The sequence below is a fragment of the Rhinopithecus bieti genome, unplaced genomic scaffold, assembly GCF_001698545.2.
Source record: "Rhinopithecus bieti isolate Rb0 unplaced genomic scaffold, ASM169854v2 scaffold_13348, whole genome shotgun sequence".
NCBI lineage: Eukaryota > Metazoa > Chordata > Mammalia > Primates > Cercopithecidae > Rhinopithecus > Rhinopithecus bieti.
This window is the reverse complement of record NW_016808764.1, coordinates 8,770,589-8,794,327: the sequence shown is the minus strand read 5'-3', so window position 1 is coordinate 8,794,327 and position 23,739 is coordinate 8,770,589. Positions and strand designations below refer to the sequence as shown.

At 42.7% G+C, this 23,739-nt stretch overlaps 1 protein-coding gene across 1 annotated transcript in view; it reads right to left on the bottom strand.

Annotated features, from left to right (window-relative positions):
• Positions 1 to 242: 242 nt before the first annotated feature.
• The window catches only part of HS3ST4 (heparan sulfate-glucosamine 3-sulfotransferase 4), a 463,209-nt gene continuing 439,712 nt past the window's right edge, over positions 243 to 23,739 (bottom strand). The window contains exon 5 of the mRNA XM_017887107.1: positions 243 to 2,041. Within this exon, the coding sequence (XP_017742596.1) occupies positions 1,405 to 2,041 (637 nt within the window). The 3' untranslated portion in view covers positions 243 to 1,404. The remainder of the gene's footprint in view (positions 2,042 to 23,739) is intronic.

Sequence of the window (23,739 nt, the reverse complement as noted above, 5' to 3'; positions counted from 1 at the left end):
TAATAACACAGTTTTCATTTAGCGGGAGAAATGACAGTTTAATAACAGCTGAACAGATTTAACTCCCCCCACTCATACAAATTTCCAGTTTTACCAGAACAATTCCTGGTTTTGGAGATCTGTGAACAAGTGCTTTATGTCAAATGATGCATTTTAATTGAATCAAACTGATGGGAAGGGACACTTCATTCAGCAGCCCTTGATGGGGGTGTCTGCAGACAGTCCTTGCTCACCCCCAACGCCCATAAACTGGATCTGATGAGTGGAGTCAGCTTTCTTGCCACTACCCCACTCTCTGCCATCTCTAAATAGAGAAAATGAAGCCCGAGGAGGTGGTGGCGGGGCAAATTGGAAGAATGATGACTGCTCCTCTCCCCATTACATGGCTAAGGATTACTCCTAATAACACACTTGTCAACTCTCTGGTCTTTGCCCTTCTGGGGACCTAGGGGACAGAGTTCAACCCAAAAACATGCCTCAGAACCACAGTGCTTGGGAGAGATGGTCTTCAGGTAAGGCAACCTCCCACCAAGAGGACAGGATTTCTTCTTTTACCCCCAGATATGGCCACTCATCTCTGCCAACCTCAGAGCTCTGACCTCAGTTATAATTACTTTACTCTTAGAGCAGCCCCGTGGGCCTGATCTGAACAAAAGAGCATACGCTAAGCCTCTCCACAACCCAGGATACTCATGAAGAGTGAGACCCAACCCCATTTAGAGGGCTCTTGGAAAGAAGGCTTTGAGGGGTGTCAGCTTTTATTTTCCTTCGTGTGTGTGTGTGTGTGTGTGTGTGTTTGGTGAGGAACGTGCATGCCTCTGCCTTCATGATGTGGGGAGGGAGGAAGTCAGGGGTTGTGGAATGAGGCCTTTAAAGAGAAGACTACAAACACCTTAGAGGGAGGACCTTGCTCCCTAGGAGTCCTGGAGCACTCAGCCACAAAGTGCATTCTGGAGAGAAGCCCAAGCAGAGGTTTAGACAGAGTGCCCGTGACAGATACAGGGCTAGAACCCTGGCTCCCCAAGCTAAAGTGAGAACCCCCATAAAGCAGACCTTTTTTGTCACTCACATATGTATTAATAGCACTGTCTCTGACATTGACAGCTATTTATCCTCTGTCTTCAGGCTATATTAACTAGCAGAAGATAAGAATGAACAGTGGGTTCTGGTGGCCATCTGGTCAACCAGATGCTGCTGCCCAGATGGGCCTGGTTCCTCCATGGGGATGCCGTGGGATCCACCTGTTTGCCTAAGCTAACAGCACTGGAGGCAATCCTGGCTGCATGAAGGAGGAGGAGATCTACTTGGCACTCCAGCAAGTGAAGCTGCAGAAGCTGGGGTATTCAAGGACTCAGGCAAGGAGCCTCCTTAGCTATTGACTAGCCTTCCTCTGCCTCTCTAGCCTCATTTATCACCCTCTTCCTGTTCCCACTGAAAATCTTGGCCAGTCATTTGGTAAAACATCATGTTGAAGGGTTTGTAGAATTTCCTCAGTCTGTGGATGACATCTGGGTCGATGCGAGGATGAGTCCGACCTTTGCTCTTGCCTAAGCACCTCGGGGCACTGCTGTCTTCCGGCTTCTTTAGGCAAGGGAACCCCTTGGTTTTGTTGAAATAGAAATGCTTCTCAGTCACAACACGTTTGAGGCCTAGAAAATCCTGTACTTTGGCCATTTCCCCGGCAGGGTCCACAATAAGCCGCTCACCACTGACAAAGAGGATCTGGGAGAGGGGGAAATACTGGAGCCAGTTTTCCAGGTGCAGAGCATAGATCCCTATTCGAATGGCACTCCAGGAAGCATCGATCAGCCCGAGGGTCCGGTTTTTGAAGGCCAGCACCTCAAAGGTGGGGATCTCGGGTTTCTTTGACAGTGTCTGCGTGTAGTCAGAGATGGCCCTGGTCACAGGGTTTCTCACCACCACAATCAGTTTGATGTCCTTGGCCATGGAGTGAATGCGCTTGGGAGCCTCGTTTGTCACAAAGTAACTTGGAGTCTTCTCCATGGTTATTTGCCCATCCAAAGTCTTGGGCATCACATTTCTAGGAGAGGGAGGAAAAGGGAAGAGAATGGTTATTCCTATCCAGAAATATCTTAACTTCTTCCTAACCAGAAATATCTTACCTTCTTTGCACAAAATGTGTGACATAAACAACCTAGTTTGCAACCACCAAATAAAATTGATAAACACTTGGAAGTTCTTCTTACCTATATCTCCAGACTCTAGTCTTATCTTGACTATGTATTATCAGAAAAGGCAACATAAGGCATATGCATTCTCTCCTGGGAATGTTATATCCCTTATATATCCCTAGGTTTAAATGGCTATTCTATCTCTTACCAGTTATGTTTAACCTAGATACACCCTTGATTTCTCTACATACTAGTTGTATAATCCCTGAAATGGAGATAATGATAGCACTGACTTCACACTGTAGTATAAGGATTAAGGGAGATAATGCTTAAAAAGCATTGAACAATGAAGCTGGCATGTGTAAGAGCTCAATACATTAAATAAATAATTATTGTTGTAGTAGTTTTTAGAAAATCTTTGAGCTCAACAAGACCTCAAAGCTTATCTAGTCCAGGATTGGCAAACTACCTCCTGCCTCCTATTTTTGTATAACCCACAGATAAGAATGATTTGTAATCACTGAATTGTTGTTGAAAAAAAAAACCAAAATGATAATAATAATAATATTTTGTGATGCATGAAAATTATATAGAAATCAAATTTCAATGTTTATAAATAAACATCCATTGGTACACAGCCACACTCATTCATTTACATATTCATCTAGGCTGTTTTTACCATAAAACAGCAGAGCTGAGGAGGTAACACAGAGGCCATGTGGCCCAAAGAGCCTGATGTATTTACTCCTTGTTCCTTTAAGAAAGAGTCTGCTGATCCCTGAGATGGTCCAAAGGCATTATTGTGCAAATGAGAAAACTGAAGCCTAGGGATGGGGAATAAACAGACAGGCTTTGTGACCTCAGCAAATTGAATTACATCTTTGAGCCTTATTATCTTCATTTGTAAAATCCTAAAACCTACCTCAAGTCCTAGCACTTTGGGAGGCTGAGGCAGGCAGATCACGAGGTCAGGAGTTCAAGACCAGCCTGGCCAAAATGCTGAACCTCCGTCACTACTCAAAATACAAATTTGGGCCTAGTGCGGTGGTTCACGTCTGTAATCCCAGCACTTTGGGAGGCCGAGGTGGGTGGATCACCTGAGGTCAGGATTTCAAGACCAGCCTGGCCAACATGGTGAAACCCCATCTCTACTAAAAATATAAAAACCAGCTGGGCATGGTGGCGGGCACCTGGAATCACAGCTACTCAGGAGGCTGAAGCAGGAGAATTGCTGGAACCTGGGAGGTGGAGGATGCAGTGAGCTGAGATGGAGCCATTGCACTCCAGACAACAGCGAGACTCCATCTCAACAATAAAAAAATAAAAGAAATTAGCCAAGCGTGGTGGCACGTGCCTGTAGTCCCAGCCACTCAGGAGGCTGAGGCAGGAGAATCGCTTGAACCCAGGAGGCGGAGGTTGCAGTGAGCTGAGATGGCGCCACTGCACTCCAGCCTGGGTGACAAAGCGAGACTTCATCTAAAAATAAATAAACAAGTAAATAAATAAATAAATAAATAAATTCAGTTGAGAATAAAACGACATATAAGATGAAATATCTAGCCTCGGTCTGGTTCATTTTATGGGATTTTATTCTTTCTTTGCTCTCAGAATTGGCCAGCGAGCCACTGACAGATCCCATAGCAGGGTTTGTATCTCTTGGTTCCCTTGCTAAGGCTGCTCCTCCACTCCCATTCCTCCATCCAAGTTTGCCTCCGGAGTAGCCTTATCTTATTTGGGAGTTCCAAGCTATTAATATTAAAGGGGTTTAATGCCATTTTCCCCTAATCTCAATGAGGCAGGCTTATCAATGATAAAATGAAGCTTTGAATGCCATTATACAGTCAATTTGCTATAGGCATATGTAGACCAAAGTTAATTGACGATAAACCTGTTCAATACCTGTCAGTACAGCAGACCATCTGCCACCATGTGCTCCATTAAATCTATTCACTTCCAAGCCTTGCACCAAAGTGGTACATTTAGGATTACACAAGACCTCTTTGTTATGATGACATGCTTTTAAATGTCTTAGCTAATAAAACTTAATACAGACGAAGATCCCCTAGCTTCTCCTACCATAATTAAATTTATTTACTATCGCGCGTGTGGAGAAAGAATGACTTTTCTTTTATCTCTAATTCACGTGCTCTGTCAATAATTAATTGCAACTCGGTTTTGAGCTTTCTCGGCAAGCACTTTTATGAGGCAAGAGGAATTTGCCACGTAGAGAAATTCAAATCCTGAATGACTACTGGGTACATAACGAAATGAAGGCAGAAATAAAGATGTTCTTTGAAACCAATGAGAACAAAGATACAACATACCAGAATCTCTGGGACACATTTAAAGCAGTGTGTAGAGGGAAATTTGTAGCACTAAATGCCCACAAGAGAAAGCTGGAAAGATCTAAAATTGATACTCTAACATCACAATTAAAAGAACTGGAGAAGCAAGAGCAAACACATTCAAAAGCTAGCAGAAGGCAAGAAATAACTAAGATCAGAGCAGAACTGAAGGAGATAGAGACACAAAAAACCCTCCAAAAAATCAATGAATCCAGGAGTTGGTTTTTTGAAAAGATCAACAAAATTGACAGACCGCTAGCAAGACTAATAAAGAAGAAAAGAGAGAGGAATCAAATAGACGCAATAAAAAATGATAAAGGGGATATCACCACCGACCCCACAGAAATACAAACTACCATCAGAGAATACTATAAACACCTCTACGCAAATCAACTAGAAAATCTAGAAGAAATGGATAATTTCCTGGACACTTACACTCTCCCAAGACTAAACCAGGAAGAAGTTGAATCCCTGAATAGACCAATAGCAGGCTCTGAAATTGAGGCAACAATTAATAGCCTACCCACCAAAAAAAGTCCAGGACCAGATGGATTCACAGCTGAATTCTACCAGAGGTACAAGGAGGAGCTGGTACCATTCCTTCTGAAACTATTCCAATCAATAGAAAAAGAGGGAATCCTCCCTAACTCATTTTATGAGGCCAACATCATCCTGATACCAAAGCCTGGCAGAGACACAACAAAAAAAGAGAATTTTAGACCAATATCCCTGATGAACATCGATGCAAAAATCCTCAATAAAATACTGGCAAACCAGATTCAGCAGCACATCAAAAAGCTTATCCACCATGATCAAGTGGGCTTCATCCCTGGGATGCAAGGCTGGTTCAACATTCGCAAATCAATAAACATAATCCAGCATATAAACAGAACCAAAGACAAGAACCACATGATTATCTCAATAGATGCAGAAAAGGCTTTTCACAAAATTCAACAGCCCTTCATGCTAAAAACGCTCAATAAATTCGGTATTGATGGAACATACCTCAAAATAATAAGAGCTATTTATGACAAACCCACAGCCAATATCATACTGAATGGGCAAAAACTGGAAGCATTCCCTTTGAAAACTGGCACAAGACAGGGATGCCCTCTCTCACCACTCCTATTCAACATAGAGAAATTCACAAAGAGCTGGATGTCGTTAGGATGTAATGGTTGGGCAGCGTGGTGTTTTCAGATCAAAGCAATAGCCCTGGCCATAAACAACCATGCTCATCTTGGAGTGACATATTCTCCAAAGTAGTGCGAATGCCTTTGTGTGTGTCTGTTTGGTTCTCAACAGATCAATTTGTCTAATTTGGAGGAACAGGGCTAAGGAGTGCAGCCCCTGGGAATCAGATTTGCCTGAATTAAGAGTTCCGATTACCCATTCCGATCCTACCTTGATGAAGTTATTTAACCCATTTTGAACCTTAATGTTTCATCAAAGAAAATAGGGTTAACAAAAGGCCATGCCTCACAGGATTTTAACGAAGATTAAATGTCATAATGCAGGTAAATCACTTAGGATCGTGTCCTTTCAATGTTAGAATTTTTTTAACTTAAGCCACCTGGCCAACATCAGGATTATTCTTACAGCAATTCTTACAGAAGGGCAATGAAAAAAAAATACTGCATTTGACGAAATGGAAAAGGCTGAAAAACATGGGATCTAAGGAACTGATCTAGAAAAAAGTATACTCTAATTCATGCCAATATCATCAATTGCACTTCCAGGCCTGGAGGCTGGTGTCCAACAAGGGAGCTGCCATTAGTTCAGCCTGAGTATAGGAAATACACTGACATCTTATTTTTATTTCAAGTGGAGAGATATATTCCCTTGTTGTATTACACAACTCATATCAGATTATAAAAATATTAGATAAATCTTGATGCAAAAACACATCACCTGAAAATAGCTATTCTGACATGGCCTTTTCCAGATTTTAGTTCCTCTGATGTATTCTTGTGTGTTTATTTTGTTGCTTTCTTTTTTTTTTTTTAGCGTAGGAGCAGCTGCTTGACTTTTCTTTTCATCCATTCTTCACCTTTCCCTTCTTAGACCTCAACGTTTCTCTTTGCATTGAGTGCCATTCAAATTCATCTCCTTTACTTCAGCTGATTGACAACCTGTCAAGATCTTTGTGGATCTTGAGTCTTTTATCTGAAGTGTCTGGAACAAAATGGTACCCAACATATAAGCTAGCAGATTTAGGAGAGTAGATGTGTGCCTAACTCACTGCTTGTTGCAAAAGGAAATAAGAGAAGGCATTGCCGAGGGCTTTGGAGAAGGTAGAGGGGAGCAGAGGAGCCTAAATAGCTTTGACCATCATGCTACCCATGAATGTGAAAAGTATATACTTTAGGAGAGTTTTTGCATTTGGGGCACACATGGGGAGACTCTCAGTGAGCCACGATTCAACCAATGTGGCATGAGTTATCCAGTTATTTTGTCAGTAAGAAGATAACCAGTAGTTGCTTAAAATCTATAAAGGACAAAGCTCCCTTTCCTCAAACTGATTCTGAAACAGTTATAGTCATTCATTCATTCCATAAATGGTCACTTATGGGTAATGTAACAGTAAACAAAACCAATGCAGTCCCTTCCTCCATTAAGCTACCAGTCTAGCTCCTGCAGCTGATACATAAAGAGCTCTTTATAGCATCATACAATGAACTATTTAAATCAGCAGAGCAGGCATCATTATGACTCCAATTTTACAGAAAAGGAAACAGGACCAGAAGCTAAAGATTTGTTTCAAGGTCTCACTAAATGTGTATGTTGTTTCTAAGTTGAGTGGCTGAGCAAAAGTAATTCAACACCAGGATCGGTGCCTAATACCAGGTCCCGGCAAATAACAGGTTCTCAGTGCCTATCTGTTGAGTGAATAGATGGGTGAATGACAAACCATTAATCTCCACTCCTAAGTGTAGGTCAGTCCTAATATTAGGTTTTTGTTGTGATAGGTTTTGATGCCCTAATCTTCCTTTTCCCCACCTTCATCTCACCAGGGCTCTCACCTGGGCCTCCAATCCAGTAACTACTTCCAAACCATGCTGGTCTCCCCCTTCCTGTAAGATTAGAGGAGGCATCTCTCCTGTGGATAGGACCAAAACCCCTGCTAACCTAGGCTTTGGATCTTATTCCCTTCCAACCTTTCAGGCACTTTTGCTCTCAATTTCTCTTCTTTCTTTTAAGTAAGTTCATTTTAACTGCATCTGACACTGTAATATACTCATGTTTTCACATTTTGGTGTGCTTGAGGAACAGAGAGAAGACCAGTAATGCTGGAGGGGAGTGAGCAAAGGTAAGAAAGTCAGAAAATAGGCTCAGAGAGACGGACAGGGAACAGACCATGGAGGGCCTTGTGGAGCATGGAAAATGTACTGGAATTGTTTTCCTTATGTGATGAGAAGCCACTGAAGAATATCCCACAGAGGAGTATGATACAATTTACACTTAATTTTCTTTTTCTGGTAACGTTGCTGAGAAAAGATAGGAGTGTGGCAGAGATAGAAGGAAAGTAACCTGCTAAGAGACCATTTTAGGAGAGAAAGAGAGAAATGGTGGGGGTCTGGGTGTAGGTGGAGAGGGCAACAGAGAAAGAAGTGCTCAGAATAAGAATAGATTTTAAAATAAGGCCAGCAGTCCTTAATGATGGGTGGGATGTATGTGCAAGAGAAAGAGAAGCATCACAGAAGACACCAACATTGTTGGCCTGTGCCAGTGGCTACATGGTAGCACGGTTTACTGATGTGGACACTACTGGGAACAGGGCAGGTTTTAGGGGAAGATACCAAGCCTAATTTCAGACTTGTCATATGAGATATGTCCTACATACCCAGGTGGAGGGATTGAGTAATCATGTTGATGCAGGAGGCCGAAATCCAAGGGAGATCCCCATGAGAAGTGAACATCTATGTCATGTGCTCAAGTTCCACCTGCCAGGGAGTAGGGAGCAGAATGTCTGCCCTCTTTACCTTTGTTAGAAGAAGACGCGACTGTCCTTTGCCTATGCTGGGAGTTCTCTCACAACTGAAAGGTGTTCAGATGCTAGGTATGCCAAAAAATTTTTGTTTTATTTCATTAAAAAGATGTTCATGAACTTCTTCTAATTCCTAGAGTCCTTGTTAACCACCTACATTACAGAGCTTAGAATAATGTCATAATATGATTTTTTCCCATGTCCTTCATGGCTAGTCTCAGTTCCTTGGGGACGTAGGCAAAGTTTTAATCACCTTTGTATCCCCAGTGCCAAACATAGTGTCTTACACATACTAGCTGCCCCATTACTATTTGTGGTTATTGGATGAAAGACAAATGACATTCCAGTGAATACGTGGTCCCTGGAAGTCAGGAGAATTGAGGCAGTTTGCAGGACATGGCTTATCTAAGTAGGTGTTCCATGCATGGGGTTCAGCGTTTCTGAGTTTCCTCCTATCCCTGTCTGAAAGACCATGCACTTCAGCATGGACCATATGGTGAGAAAACACTGCATCTGGGCTTGGCACAGCTCGTTAACAGTATCTTGGGCGCTCAGAGCAACCGTGACATCAGCGTCAACACACAGTCCTGAAGCGTGAATCATTCTGCAAGATCACACATCTGCTCTCACAGCCCCAAATGTTTATGAGACACTCTCCAACTCACTCACCCTGTCCCCACTGCACTCTCCTGGTCCTGGTGCTTTGCTAAGAACAGCCCAGTTTATTTTTTTAAAGAGTTAGGGTCTCACTCTGTTGCCCAGGCCGGAATGCAGTGGTGCGACGATGACTCACTGCAACCTTGAATGCGTGGAGCACAGCCACTTTTGAACGCAGGTCAGCCTCTGGGGTCCTCATAGGAAACAATAACAATAGCTAACATGCAGCCTGGACTGACACAGCTATTCACTGAGTGCTCACTCCATGCTATGTTCTGAGGCTGAGAGTTGAAACTCTGAAGCTAGACTGACGTCTCTAAGCATTTTCAGACAATGGACTCACCAGCCCAGCAGTTAAGATCAGAGACTCCAGGAGCTAGACTTACCAAGTTTGCATCCACTGATTAACTGTGTGATCCTGGGCAAATTACTTAACTTAAGTAATATGGGTCTATTTCATTATTTGAAAACCAGGCATCATACTAATAATACCCCTTCTCATGGGGAGTTTGAGAGGATGAAATGAGTTGATATGTAGAAGAGTGACTCTCATATGGTAAGTTCTCAATGCAGTAGCTATTAATTTTTTTTATTTTTTATTTTTTGAGATGGAGTCTCACTCTGTCGCCCAGGCTGGAGTGCAGTGGCGCAATCTTGGCTCACTGCAAGCTCTGCCTTCCAGATTCATGCCATTCTCCTGCCTCAGCCTCCCAAGTAGCTGGGAATACAGGCGTCCACCACCACGACCGGCTAATTTTTTGTGTGTTTTTAGTAGAGATGGGGTTTCACTGTGTTGGCCAGGAAGGTCTCGATCTCCTGACCTCGTGATCCACACGCCTCGGCCTCCCAAAGTGCTGGGATTATAGGTGTGAGCCACTGCACCCGGCCACAGTAGCTATTAATTTTTAAAACAACTCTTAAAAGAAGGTTTTATTATAATCCCCACTTTAGGGATCAGGAAACTGAGATCCAGTGAGATTGATTAATTTACCCAAAGCCACAAGAGGTGGAGTCGCAATTCAATCCCAAGTCTGTCTGACACCATAGCCCAAGCTCTTGGCTACTGCCTGACAATGCTTAACCAAACAGCAAAACCTCAGCAAGGTTACATGACTAGACCAAGGTCACTTGTAGGTGGCAAAGTTGAATCTTAAAAGGAGACACATCGTATGTTCTGCAAAGCTGAGCTATCCCTGACTTGCCACTGGGAGTTACAGAAACCCAGACCAGAATCCCTAGAAATTCTTGCCAGATCAAGCTACATCATTCAATTTGTGATATCTCTCTCCAGGGCCTCCTCAATTGAAGCAAATGGATACTATCATGAATGTCGAGGGAGAAAGCAATCACCCGTATTAGATATAAAGTGTTCATTCTCTCTGGAAGGGTCAGGAGTGGAGCTTGCCTTTGGCTTGCCTGAATTACAGGTGTGTGGGCATCTTCATTTTCCCAAATGCATTATCCAGTGGAACAAATGGTGCATAAATTAGCAATATTTTCTGAGCCCTGCTGATGAACCCAAGAGGATGGTGGTTAGAGCAAGGGCATGGGGTGAAGCAGGGCCAGTTGCCCTGCACAGAAGAAAGAAACTCACTTAAAATTCAATGGAGCACCTGCTTACTTGCCAAGCACTGAGAAAGGCAATTTCACACATTACCCTAGTTAAGTCTTACAAGTACCATACAATTCACTGAGCCCATTATAGAGATGCAAAAACTTGGAGTCAGAAAGACAAAGAACCTTGTCCAGGGATGCATAGCCGGGACCTTGCCCTGCCCAGTTATGCTGGAAAGTTCATTGTGTTTTTCAAACCAAAATTCATGAATTCTTTAAATCTGAAGGCAAAAAGTCAAACCATTTGGAGACCACATTCTTAAATAGAAACCCAAGAACAGGATCTGTACATATGATCCTGAAGCTCTAGGGCTTTCAGTAAAATTGCAGCCAAGAAAGAAGGAATCCTGAGTTATGGTTATGACTTAATAGCTAACTTGCTGAATTAAGTAAAAACACAGACTTTCCCTCCCTGGACCTCAAATTTCTTTGCAATGAGAGGGTCGGGTTAATAGATAGTCCCTCGTTAATTCCACCAAGTATGTATTGGTGCTGATTAGGTACCAACTGTGGGGTATATGTTGACGATAAGGCAGGCGTGGTCCCTGCCCTTCAATAGACTGTATGTTTTTGGAGGAAAGGTCTGTATATCCCATTTAGTAACATGATCTGTGGTTCAGATGGGACATCTTTGCAGTCCCATCAAACAGAATGATATGTGCCAAATCTCATTGCCACATGCCTACAAGAGAGGAGACAGAAAGGAATGGACAGAGAAGAGGAAAGGAGGAAGAGGAGGAGCAAAGGATGAAGGAGACTGGAAGGGAAAATAAGGAGAAATAAAGATAAGAGGAAGAATGGGAGGAGAAGGGGAAAGAGGAGCTGGGCTTGGAAGATCCACAAATAATTCAAATACTGAGAGAAAATGAAGGAAGCATCCCAGGTTTAAATAACACATGATCACACATTGGGAGAAATTTTCGAACCGAGGTCTCAAGCAATATTTGTTGTTTTACAGTTTGTGCCAGGCAGGTACACATGTTTTAGGATGAGAAGGTTTAGGTTTGTCAGAGACATTCCACTGAGGTTGCAGCGGCAATCGCCCTACTGAAGCAGGCTGAGAAGGTAGATACTCATTATTCCCCATGATATCAGAAGCTCAGAGAAGTTAAGTGTCTTGCCTAAGATCATACAGCTCGTATGTGGCAGAGTCAGGATCTGAAACCCAGCAGAACCAATGTTCCTTAACCCCATTCAATGTGACAAAGGAGAGGAAGGCCCAGAACGGAAAGAGAGGCAGAAGGAGGAGACAGAGCAGTGACTTCAGGTGGAGAAAGGAGGGTTTGTCAATATTCTTATTCTGGGAAAGAATCCCTCGTAACAACAGACATGAATTTTGTTTTGTTTTGTTTTGTTTTGAGTAAGGGTCTCACTATGTTGCCCAAGCTGGTCTCAAACTTCTGGCTTCAAGCAATCCTCCTGCCTCGGCCTCTCAAAGTCCTGAGAGTACTGGCGTGAGCCACGGTGACTGGAGCAGACATGAAAGTTTACTAGGTCTTAAGGCATGGCAGCAGGGATGTGGTCCAGATCAAGGAGACAACGTTTAGGAATTTCCTGCTTAATGGTTTTGATTTTCCCAATGACAGAAGAGTAGGGTCGATTGGTGAGCTTAAGGACCTTGGGAGTGGGACTGAAAAGGGAACAGAATGTAGCTGGATGATATATTAACAATTTATGGATTATGAAGACCTATTGAGAAATTATCTTATGTTTGATTTGGCTTCCAGAGACTCATCTGGAAGACAGAGGACTCATCACCACCCCACCCACCAACACCACCATCACACACTCCCATTGCCAAGGAGGGCAGCTATTCCCTTATGCCCAAGGTCTGGCTAATTTTTATCTCCAGGGAAGGTGAACATTCTCTATTTTGTGGACTAAAAAAGATGTTACAGCATCCTAGACAAACCCACTGAGAGGTCTTCATGTTTCAAAAATCTAGATCTTACCATGGGGTTTCTTAACTTCAGAACAGTCAACATTCTGGGATGGATAATTCTTTGTACTGGAGGCTGTTCTGTGAATTTTAAGATGGTCAGAAGCATCCCTGGTCTCTACCCGCCAGATGCCATGGCACCCACCAGTCATGACATCCACAGATGTCTGCAGACATTGCCACATCTGCCTTGGGGGTCCAAATGAGCCCTGGTTGAGAGCCATGAGTTTAACCGATCTAACCAAACTGCCTCGACTTGTCTACCCAAACCGCCTTGATTTGAATCTAGGCTGTGCCCTTCCTTACAGGTGGGGCTTTGGGCAAGTTACCTAGCCTGTCTGTGCCTAGATTTTCCCATACATAAAATGGAATGATAATAATAATTGTAACACATATCTCAGAAGGTTGTTTAAAAAATGAAATGAGTTCATGTTTATTGCATAAAACATCATAAGTGCTATATCAGTGTCTGCTATCATTATTATGGGTGTGGTTATACCACTGAGACAATATGCAGGCTGCATGCCAGCTCCTGAAACAGGAATATCTGAGATTGCATAACACGGAGCTCTGGATATGGGAAAATTCCTTTGTGGATTTTTGTGTGGTTGAGCACTAAGTGTTAAGTCTTTGAAGACCTTCTGGTCAACATTGACTCAGAGGGTGTGCAGACATCTACAAAGCCAAGCCTCACGTGACCAAGGGAAGATGAGGGACACTCTCTTATGGCCCTGGGTTGTGCCACAAGCGGTAACAGAGGCGAGTCTGAATAATGACTGGTAAAGGACTTCTGTTCAAAGTAACAACGTGAGTTTCAAGCCAGGTTTGAGTTAGAACATAAGAACCTTTCTTGAAACCTAAGAGCTAAGGAGTAATTTATCTGTTCTACAAAAGATAATTAGCAACATGCACTGAGTATCTAGCTGAAGTTGGAAATTATAATTTGAACTGACAATGATCTACTCAGCGTTCAGGGTCCAGGATATGGGAAAGAGAGGCAGAAGCGTGTGCCAGGCAGGTATAGCAGAATGACCAAGAGATAAGAAAACTGAAGATGCCTGTGAGTGCTCAAGCCTTGGGCCCTATTTCTGTCCCAGCCAGGTGATGAGTGTAGGAGTTTAGGAGGGAGTGGATGAACAGGAAGACAGTGAGGACTAAGGACATAGAAGGCTTGATGTAGACACTGGACATGAAGGCTTGACTGCCCCTCGGTATAATGTGAAGACAGAACTAAATTATTTCCATGCTTTTCTTGATGATTCTACTAAGGCAGGGGTCCCCAACTGCTGGGCTGCAGACCAGTACTGGTCCATAGCCTTTTAGGAATGGGGCTGCACAGTGGGAGGTTAGTGGTGGGCCAGTGAGCATTACTGCCTGAGCTCTACCTCCTGTCAGATCAGCAGCGTCATTAGATTCTCATAGGAACGTGAACCCTATTGTGAACTGCGCAAGCAAGGGATCTAGGTTGCATGCTCTTTATGAGAATCTAACTAATGCCTGATGATCTGAGGTGGAACAGTTCATCCTGAAACCATCCCCATTCCACCCCCATCTGTGGAAAAATTGTCTTCCACAAAACTGGCCCATGGTGCCAAAAGTTTGGAGACCTCTGTGCTAAAGCAAAAACGATACTGATGAATTTCTGAAGACATCATCATAAATAAACAAACAAGGTGAGAGAGCAGACTATCAGAAGAGCTACCAACCAGAAAGAGGAAGAGAGAGAATATGAGAATAGATTCGACTTTGAGAACTATTTCAACAAATGATGTTCATGATGCTCTTCAGAGTACACCCAAGCATCATAAACTGCTTTTGGATGGAGTTTATCTCAAAGGATCAGAAGTTAAGGACACTGCCTATGCCATGGGGCCAGTTCCTCTTACTTTGTGTCCAGAGACATAAGAAAAGACAAATAAAAATTAGAAAAGAGAAAGGCCCTTTTCAGGCCATTTCCACCTCTGTAGCAGGTTGGCTCATAGCTTTTCAAAGGTAGTTTTTACTCTCTCAAATGAGGATAAAGAGGACTTTGTAGTTCCTCATCAACTCTAATGGTGTTTTCACTCCCTCAATAGTCAAGAGCAGGTCACACGTAATAGAAGGTCCCCACATCTACATTCTTGGGGCAGGCTCCAAAAAGAAACAGGCTTGGTGGATTCAGGGCATGTGGCACTTTCTCTGGTGCTCAGAAGAGTGTGTAGGGGTCACAGACATGTCTGAATACCTCATGAGAACATAGAATTCTATCACAGAGGGTTGAAAGCCTTCTCTCCCATGCTCTTAACAGATTTCCATATTGTTCTCTTGTACTACATACGTTTTCCTTCATGGGATCTGAGCTTTGGAACCCACTTTACTTATCCAAGTAATTACAATTTTAAAAAATTATTTTATATATCAGAACTATATACAATTGCTTATTAGTGTTTCTTAAAGGAAAACCAAAGTCATTATACTGAAATAAATCTTAGCTTAGAGAGAAAGAGAAAAAAAAGAAAACTACAGAAAAAAACTCTTTGTTCATTAATTTAGCAACTATAGCATGGCAGGCACTCTGCTAGTATTAGAAGATAAAACAAAGAGCAAAACTTTGCCCTTAAAAAGTTTTTGGGCGTGGCACAGTGGCTCACGCCTATCATCTCAACACTTTGGGAGGCTGTGGCAGGTGGATCACCTGAGTTCAGGAGTTGGAGACCAGCCTAACATGGAGAAACCCCGTCTCTACTAAAAATACAAAATTAGACGGGTGTGGTGGCACATGCCTATAATCCCAGCTACTCGGGAGTCTGAGGCAGGAGAATCACTTGAACCTGGGAGCTGGAGGTTGCGGCGAGCAGATTGTGCCATTGCACTCCAGCCTGGACAACAAGAGCAAAACAATAAAATAAAATAAAACAAAAAATTTAAAAAAAGTCTCAAAACAAAAAAAAGAAGTTTTCATTTTCTAAAATAGTAAAGATGGTGGATATATTATCCACCATGGAATACTATGCAGACATAAAAAGGAACAAAATAATGTCTTTTGCAGCAACTTCAATGGAGCTGGAGGTCATTATTCTAAGTGAAGTAACTCAGGAATGGAAAAGCAAATATCGTATGTTCTCACTTGTAAGTGGGAGCTAAGCTATGAAGGTGCAAAGGCATAAGAATGAATAATGGACTTTGGGGACTTTGGGGAAAGGCTTGGATAGGGGAGTGAGGGATAAAAGACTACGTATTGAGTATAGCATACACTGCTCAAGTGACAGGTGCACTGAAATCTCAGAAATCACCACTGAAGAGCTTATTCATGTACCCCAAAAACTATTGAAATAAAAAGAATTTAAAAGAATTTTTCATTTTCTGAAATAGTACAAATTGCTTGAGAGGTCTCTCCTTATCTCCTAGGACTCACAGTGGTCAAAGACTTTCAGGGTGGGAATCACTGGTCAAGGGTCAACTGAATTCCAGAGCCCACAAACACCTCCTTTGGAGGCTGACCAGGTGCATCCTCATCTTGACAGAGGTGTGAGGCTAAGGAAGGGTTGAGTCTCTGGGTTCTATCTCTGAACCATACTTGCTTTAAGCAACTCATTTTTGTCTTTGATCCTCAGTTTTGTCCTCTGTCAAAGGGGGATAATAACATCTCTTATTTATTCATAGGAAAAGATATCAGGCATCTTGGCACGGAGAAAGTCTTGGTAATGCTCCCTCATGTTATCACTGCTCGCATAGTGCTGCACACTATGTATGTAGGTACCAACATCCCTGTCTGCTCCGTAGACAAAGGAGAAGAGCCCGTTCAAATTCTTTTTTTTTTTTTTCCGAAATGGAGTCTCACTCTGTCACCCAGGCTGGAGTACAGTAGCGCAACCTCGGCTCACTGCAAACTCCACCTCCCAGGTTCAAGCAATTCTCCTGCCTTAGTCTCCAGACTAGCTGGGATTACAGGTGCCTGCCACCACGCCCAGCTAATTTTTGTATTTTTTTTTTTGTAGAGATGGGGTTTCACCGTGTTGGTCAGGCTGGTCTCGAACCCCTGACCTCAAGTGATCTGCCGCCTAGGCGTCCCAGAGTGCTGGGATTTCAGACATGAGCCATAGCGCCCGGCCCTGTTCAAATTCTTAATCTACAAGACTGTTACTGGTTGCATCATACATGTGCCTTTATGTAAATGATGGCTCTGATTCACAGAAACCCACCTCTCAAAAGGACATTGATGCAACCCAGTCACACAGCACCAAACAGCTTCATTGCGGCATACATCCCAGTGAATTGTTAGAAATCTCTTTCTCCTTACCACCTGAGGTGCCCAAGCATTTGGGAAACCTCAGTGCTGGGCAGGGCTTGGTCATTCCACTGGGCCCATGCCTCAAACTGTAGGCATTGCTTTTCTTTCTTTCTGTCATCCCTGACCTTTTGCAATGTGATCATTGGTTTTTAATACCAATATGACTGGTTTTTAAAATCTTTCATTGGTTTTAATATCAATAGACCACCATATGATTAAATTAAACTCTTCTGTATCATTTGATTTAGAAAGCACATATGGACAGAGAGTGACTATGAATTCAATAATCCCTTAAAATGCATTTGTGATTGAATCATCACTGAATCTACATGTTTGAAAGGCTGCCACGTGTGTGTGTGTCTGCGTGTGCATGTGTGTTGATATGTGATTTTTTTTTTACTTAGTTTATACTCAATGTTTAGTATCCATACGGATGTGGAGGTCTCTTGCAATAATTCTTAAGTCCACACATTGGGTAGCATGGATCTAAAAGCTAAACCATTGCCTACCTACAACCTCAGCTTCCATCATTGTCCTTATCCTGGCAACTCTCCCTCTACCCCTTTTTCTTTTGTGATTGCATTGTCTCACTCCAGGGTTCTAAGACAACATTTTCCCTGATTGTGAATTAACAAGATTGTGGAACAAATTTCACCTCCCCATGACTGGGGGTCTCACCTGGTGTGTACTTGCTGATACTTTATTCATAAATATTCAAAGAGTGCCCCTCTGCAGAATCTCACGCACCAACATCTGTTACCTATTTTGTTGTGTTCTTTCCTTGGTCTTAGCGTTTTAAAGGGCAGGTGCAATAATTAAATGATGATTACTGAGGTCTCAGTGTGTCTGCACAGGCACCCATGCTCACAGTTGAAAAGACAGTGACAACAGAGGGCTCCTCTTGGGAAGCCTGTGCTCCAGATCTTTCCACCTCACACTCCACTCTGAGCTGTGTGCCAGCTCACCACTGCCTTAGGGATGCTGCCAGCCTGCCCTCCTTCTCATCTGCATCCTGCTGCTGATCCAAGCCCTGTTTGCTTTTGCTGAGTCTTATTCTGTCACCTTTCTGCGTGTCTGAGTCCTGCAGCCTCAAACAGCAAGGATCATCACAATTCTGAGCCTAAGAGCAATAAAGACACTACTCTTTAAGAAGGTGACTGCCAATCTGCCAGGTTTTCATTCAGGTCTTGCCTTTTCTTGGACCACCCTTTGCTTTGTTCCACCTGCCTTTCAAGACACTACCATATTCTCCTGATAGAAGCTCCACTAGAAGCATGCCCAGAGCATCGTTTATTGACTGCTTGTAGCTGTGCCTCCTAAACTCCATCTTTTACCTACTTGGATGAAGATCTCTCGAACTGCCACAGCTGACTCAGTCGCTGTCTGTCCTTGAGATCCTGGCTCTGCCATCCTCTTTCTAAATAACTTTGGAAGACCTCCTTAACCACCTCAAGCCTCAGTTTCCTCATCATATACAATTCCCATTTTATACAATGATTTTACACCATTCCAGTCACGAGCAAGATCCATCTCAGAGCACGTTTTATCAGGATCAAAAGGCTTAGTGCTTAGGATGCACTTAGCAGGGTGCCTGAAAGGAATTAACTGCTCAGCACGAGTGTTAATTATTGTTGTTATTACATATGAAGCCCATTTCTTCATTGTGTATTCTCAGAAAACGTCATCTTAGGACCTGTGCTGATGGTGAGGTCATTTCATTTTCAGCCCACGCGCATCCTTAAAATGAACTTTCCTTTTTGTAAATAATTTGTACGTGTTTCTTCCTTGTGATCCAAGAGATCTGGTCAGCAAGACAGACAATGTTCAGTCAAAACACCTGAGATTGTACTGGTGAAAGCGTTGCTGGGGTCAATCATGCCTGGCTGCGGAAACTTGTAAAATAAGTCAGTCAACATGGAAACATTCATCCATATGCATGACAGGTGTCAGTGTTCCGGTGAAGAGCAAGTGTGTTCTGCCGCACTGCCATGCACCAGTTCTAGAGTTTAGTTGCAACTGAAATTTAGTGTTGAAGGGAACTTGTACTTGCTGCTGAGTAAATTCAGCCAGAAGCCCCCTTTCCTCTATATTTGGCTAAGGTAGAAGAATGACCTTTCTACAGAGTGCCCAGGCTAGAGCCTTCTATGCTGTCCTTGAACTGTTTCCTTCAGACACTTGCATCCCCAAATCAAGAGCTTCAGCTTTAATGATGTAAAATATAATCATAAATTAATTAGTACATCCTACTGTGCCTGAATTTAGACCTGGCTTTCACAGCTTGGGGTGCATGAAAAACTAAACAGATTTTTAAACCAATCAGTCTGATCATACAACAGATGGAGACATGATGGATAGACAGAAAAGGAGAGATGCATACACCTTGTGAGGTATTCACATGCATACATACTCTGCTATAAAGATTCTTATATTATCAGGCACTCATGCACACTAATTCTCTATAGAGTATCTGTCACACACACACACACACACACACACACACACACACACACACACACACTTCCTTCACTTTTTCCCATAATTGGCTCCTTCTCTTATTCAGGTCTCAGTGCAAACTTCACCTCCTCAGCTAGAATTCCTCCACCCCAAGAACTCCACCTAAAAATGTTCTCCTTCACATCAGCCTTTTCTGATCACTTCCTAGGGCTTGTTGTTATCTGAAATTATCTTGTTCATATGTTCATTGCCTTGCGTAGAGTCCATCTGTCTCCTAAAGAATGCAAGCTCCTACGAAGGAAGATTATTTTGCACTTGTATATATTTTGTGTGCTCCCAGCATGTCACACAGTGCCTGGCATCAAGTAGACCTCGATAAATACTTGTTGAATGATGGAAGAAATAATGAAAAGAAGAGAAGGAGAAGGAAAGGAGGGAGAAGAAAAAGGTGAAAGAAAAATGTGCCCAAATTGAGGCAGATAATTATACCCAGTAGATTTCCTAACACACCACACATTGCAGCATCCTCTCCCCTCCCCCAGCAGCCAGGTCGTGCCCACTCCAGGCTCCCTAACCTCAGGAGAGGGTACCCCCATCCACTCAATTGCTCAGCCTGAAACCCAGGAATCAGCACTGATTCCTTTTTTCCTTACACACCCTGCAGCACATCCAGTAAGTGCATGTAGTCAGTCTGTCTGTTGCTTCTATTTCTAAAACACATTCTAAATTTAACTTCTTCTTTGCATCACTCCATCATTCCTCTGCCACTTTGCTATCTACAGCACTGCTTTCTCCAGCCTCGACTACTCTAATAGCCCATCTCTCCCTGTCTTGTTCCTCTAAATGCCATTACCCACACTGAGCAAGAGTGAGTTTTCAAAAGCCCACGCTAGCTGAGAGGGAGGCAGGAAATGCATAGTGACTGAGATCCTGGACTTTTAGTGTCGGATGCTTGAGTTTAGATACTAATTCTGCTAGTTGCAGTATATGCGATCCGGGATATTATTTAACCTTCCTGTCTGTGCTTTTAGTTTTTTAAATCAAAAATGAATAGTTTAATGAGAAGAATAATGTTTCATTGATACTACTATTGTGAGGATTGAGTAAGCCAATGTAGATAAAGACCATATAATAAAACTACCTAAGCGTTAGTTGTTGCTATTATTACATCACTCCTGTGCTGAAATCCTTTCAAAAATGTCTCATTATGTTCCAAAAACTAAGCCCCTTCTCATGGACTACAAGTCCTATATGGTTTGTTCTCCAACCTCATATCCCGTTTCAACAAAGTCCCAGCAACACCGGCCTTCTCTGTATCCCCAAACACTCCATATTCCTTTCCCTGCAGGGAGCTGGCATTTGATATTTCCTCATGCTTTCCCCAGATCTTTGTACAGCTGGCTCCTCCTTGTCATTCAGCTCTTATATTAAATGTCTGGACCTGTGCCGTCCAATATGGAAGGAACTAGCCACAAGTAGCTATTAAATTTAAATTAACTAAAATTTAATAAAATTAAGAATTCAATGTCTCCGTTACACTAGCTGCATTTCAAGTGCTTAATAGCTACAAATGGCTAGTGGCTGCTGTCCTAGAGGTGCAGATACAGGATATTTTCATCATCACAGAAAGTTCTATTAGATGATGCTGATGTGGCCCATCCCTGCGGTTTTTGTGACCTCTATATGCAAACTAAAAGTCATCTCTAGCCCAGGTGTCGTGGCTCAACCCCTGTAATCCCAGCACTTTGAACTTTGGGAGACCGAGGCAGAAGGATTGCCTGAACCCATTGCTTGAACCCAGGAATTCAAGACCAGCCTGGGCAACATGGCAAGATCTCATCTTTACAAAATATTTTAAAAATTAGCCAAGTGTGATGGTACACACCTGTGGTCCCAGTCACTCAGGAGGCTAAGGTGGGAGGATTGTTTGAGGCCAGAAGTTGGAGGCTGCGGTGAGCCATGATCACACCACTGTACTCCAGGGTGGGCAACAGAGTGAGACCTTGTCTTTAAAAAAGATCATCTCTAAGAGAGACTTTCTGTGACCATTCTACCAAAAACAGCCTCTGACCCATCGCTCTTTCCCATTGTTCTGCTTTATCTTCTTCAGCACACTTTGTGGCACTGGTCAGGATCTGGAATCATCTAATTTACTAATTGGTTCACATTACTGCTGGCACCTCCCCACCTGAAATCAAGCACCATAATGGCAGATGTTGCCTTGTTCACTGCTGTATCTATGTTATCTACAATAGAGCATGGTACATCATAGGTGGTTAATAAATGAACAAATAAATGATTAATAAATGGCTCCTTCTGGATATGCAGCTTCACATTTTCACATGCATACACACTCACTTTGTACACCCAAAGAGGCTACCAGCAGATGGGTGTGCTAAGCAGGGCTTGGGCTCCGGTAGGCCTCCATCTCATTGCTACCAGGTATTAACAAGGCAGTAAAGGCTGAGGCTGACCTGCTGAAGATGCTTCTGCATACTCTTAGCCCTGGCCGCAGCAGCAGACACAGCATTTAGTTGGATATGGGTGACCTCAGCCATGAAATGCAGATATAACATGGAATAGCCTGTCTCCAGTCTCTGGGAAGGCAAAGCAGAGGAAGAGTTGGGGCTTCAATTTTAACTGAAAGTCAATTTCAGAGTTCATGCTAGAAGGCAAGTTACAAGTCAGGGATAATCTCAAAGATCAGGAACAAGAATGGGAGGTGAGTAGGGTTCAGCCTGTCTCTTCCTCAAAGTCAGCCACCTCGTTGGAGACTCTATTCTCCAGGGAAAAAAGAAGTTGAAGGTGCTGGTTCATTTATGGTTGTAGGGCTTGCTGCCTGTATGTCTAACAATCCTTGTATCTGCAATTCTGCTGCAAATGGATCGATGGCCTGAAGTCACCACAACTCTGGAGGCACATTCGAATTCCCTAGTCCCCACAGGGAGGATTCTAACTCAATAAGTCTGCGATGGTCCCTGGTCATTGGTATTTTTGAAAAAGCTCTCCAGGGGACTTTAGTGTGCAGCCAGGATTTAGAAAGATATCACTAAGCCAAATTTCTCAAAAGACAAGAAGATATCCTGTTACAGTTGAATATACTTTATCCAAAATGCTTGGGACCAGAAGTGTTTCAGATTTGGGATTTTTTTCAGATTCTGGAATATTTGCCTTATACTGGTTGAGTATCCCAAACCCCCAAAATCTCAAATCTGAAATGTTTTAATGAGCATTTCCTTTGAACATCACACTGATGCTTAAAAAGTTTCAGATTTTGGAGCATTACAGATTTTGAATTTTTGGATTTGGGATACTTACACTGTACTTTGTGAATAAATAGATAGATGGATGAATGGATGAGCAGATAAGTAAATAAATACGTCAATAAACAACAAATAATAAATAAACAAATGTCAATGAACAAATGATTAGCATATCCTGATATCACTGAATATATATCTCAGTCTCTGATGATGCTTATCATTATCAGACACTACATATATTCTTGCTATCATGGACTCAATATTTTCTTTAAATTTATTTTCTTATTTGGTTGAAAATCTATTAAGATAGAAACTGTATATCACTAAATTGAATGAGAAAATAATTATAATTGTCATTGTAGACTCTAATGTGGTTCCCCACTTCTGGTACTATGTCCTTGCATAACCTTCTCCCCTTGAGTGTGGGTGTGAACAGGGACTTGCTTCGAATCAACAGAACTTGGCAATGGGAATCTGATGTAATTTCACCATTTGTAACACAAAATTGTAACTTCCATCTTGCTAGCATACTTTCTCTACTGGCTCTCTTTTTTCTGCTGGCTTTGATGAAGAAAGTCACCCTACAGAGAGGTTCACTCGTCAGGGAACTGAGGGCAGATGTCTCTGGCCAACAGCCGGAAAGAAGCAGAGGTCCTCAGTCAATAACCCAAATGAAACTGAATCCTGCCAACAACCACACACATTTGCAAGAGGATCTTTTCCCATTCGAGCTTCAGATGAGATGCCGGTCCTGGCCAACACCTTGATTGGATCCTTGTAAGAGACCCTGAAGCAGAGGGACCATAGAAAGTATGAAATCATAAATGTGTTATAAGCCCTTATGTTTGTTAAGCAGCTATAGAGAATCACTACAATTGCCACAAATAGAAGGTAACTATAAAAGAAAGGAATGGGAATACTGTTGCCTGCCTTAGATGCCGGAATCAGAGTAGCATGTGATCTTGCCCTGGCAAGGTAAGATTCTGCTTTGGCTGAAAGATCTTGCCCTGGCAAGGAAGCAGGGCAGTGGCCCCAGATGATCTTGGTGCTCATCGTCTGCCTGGATTTACTCCGCCA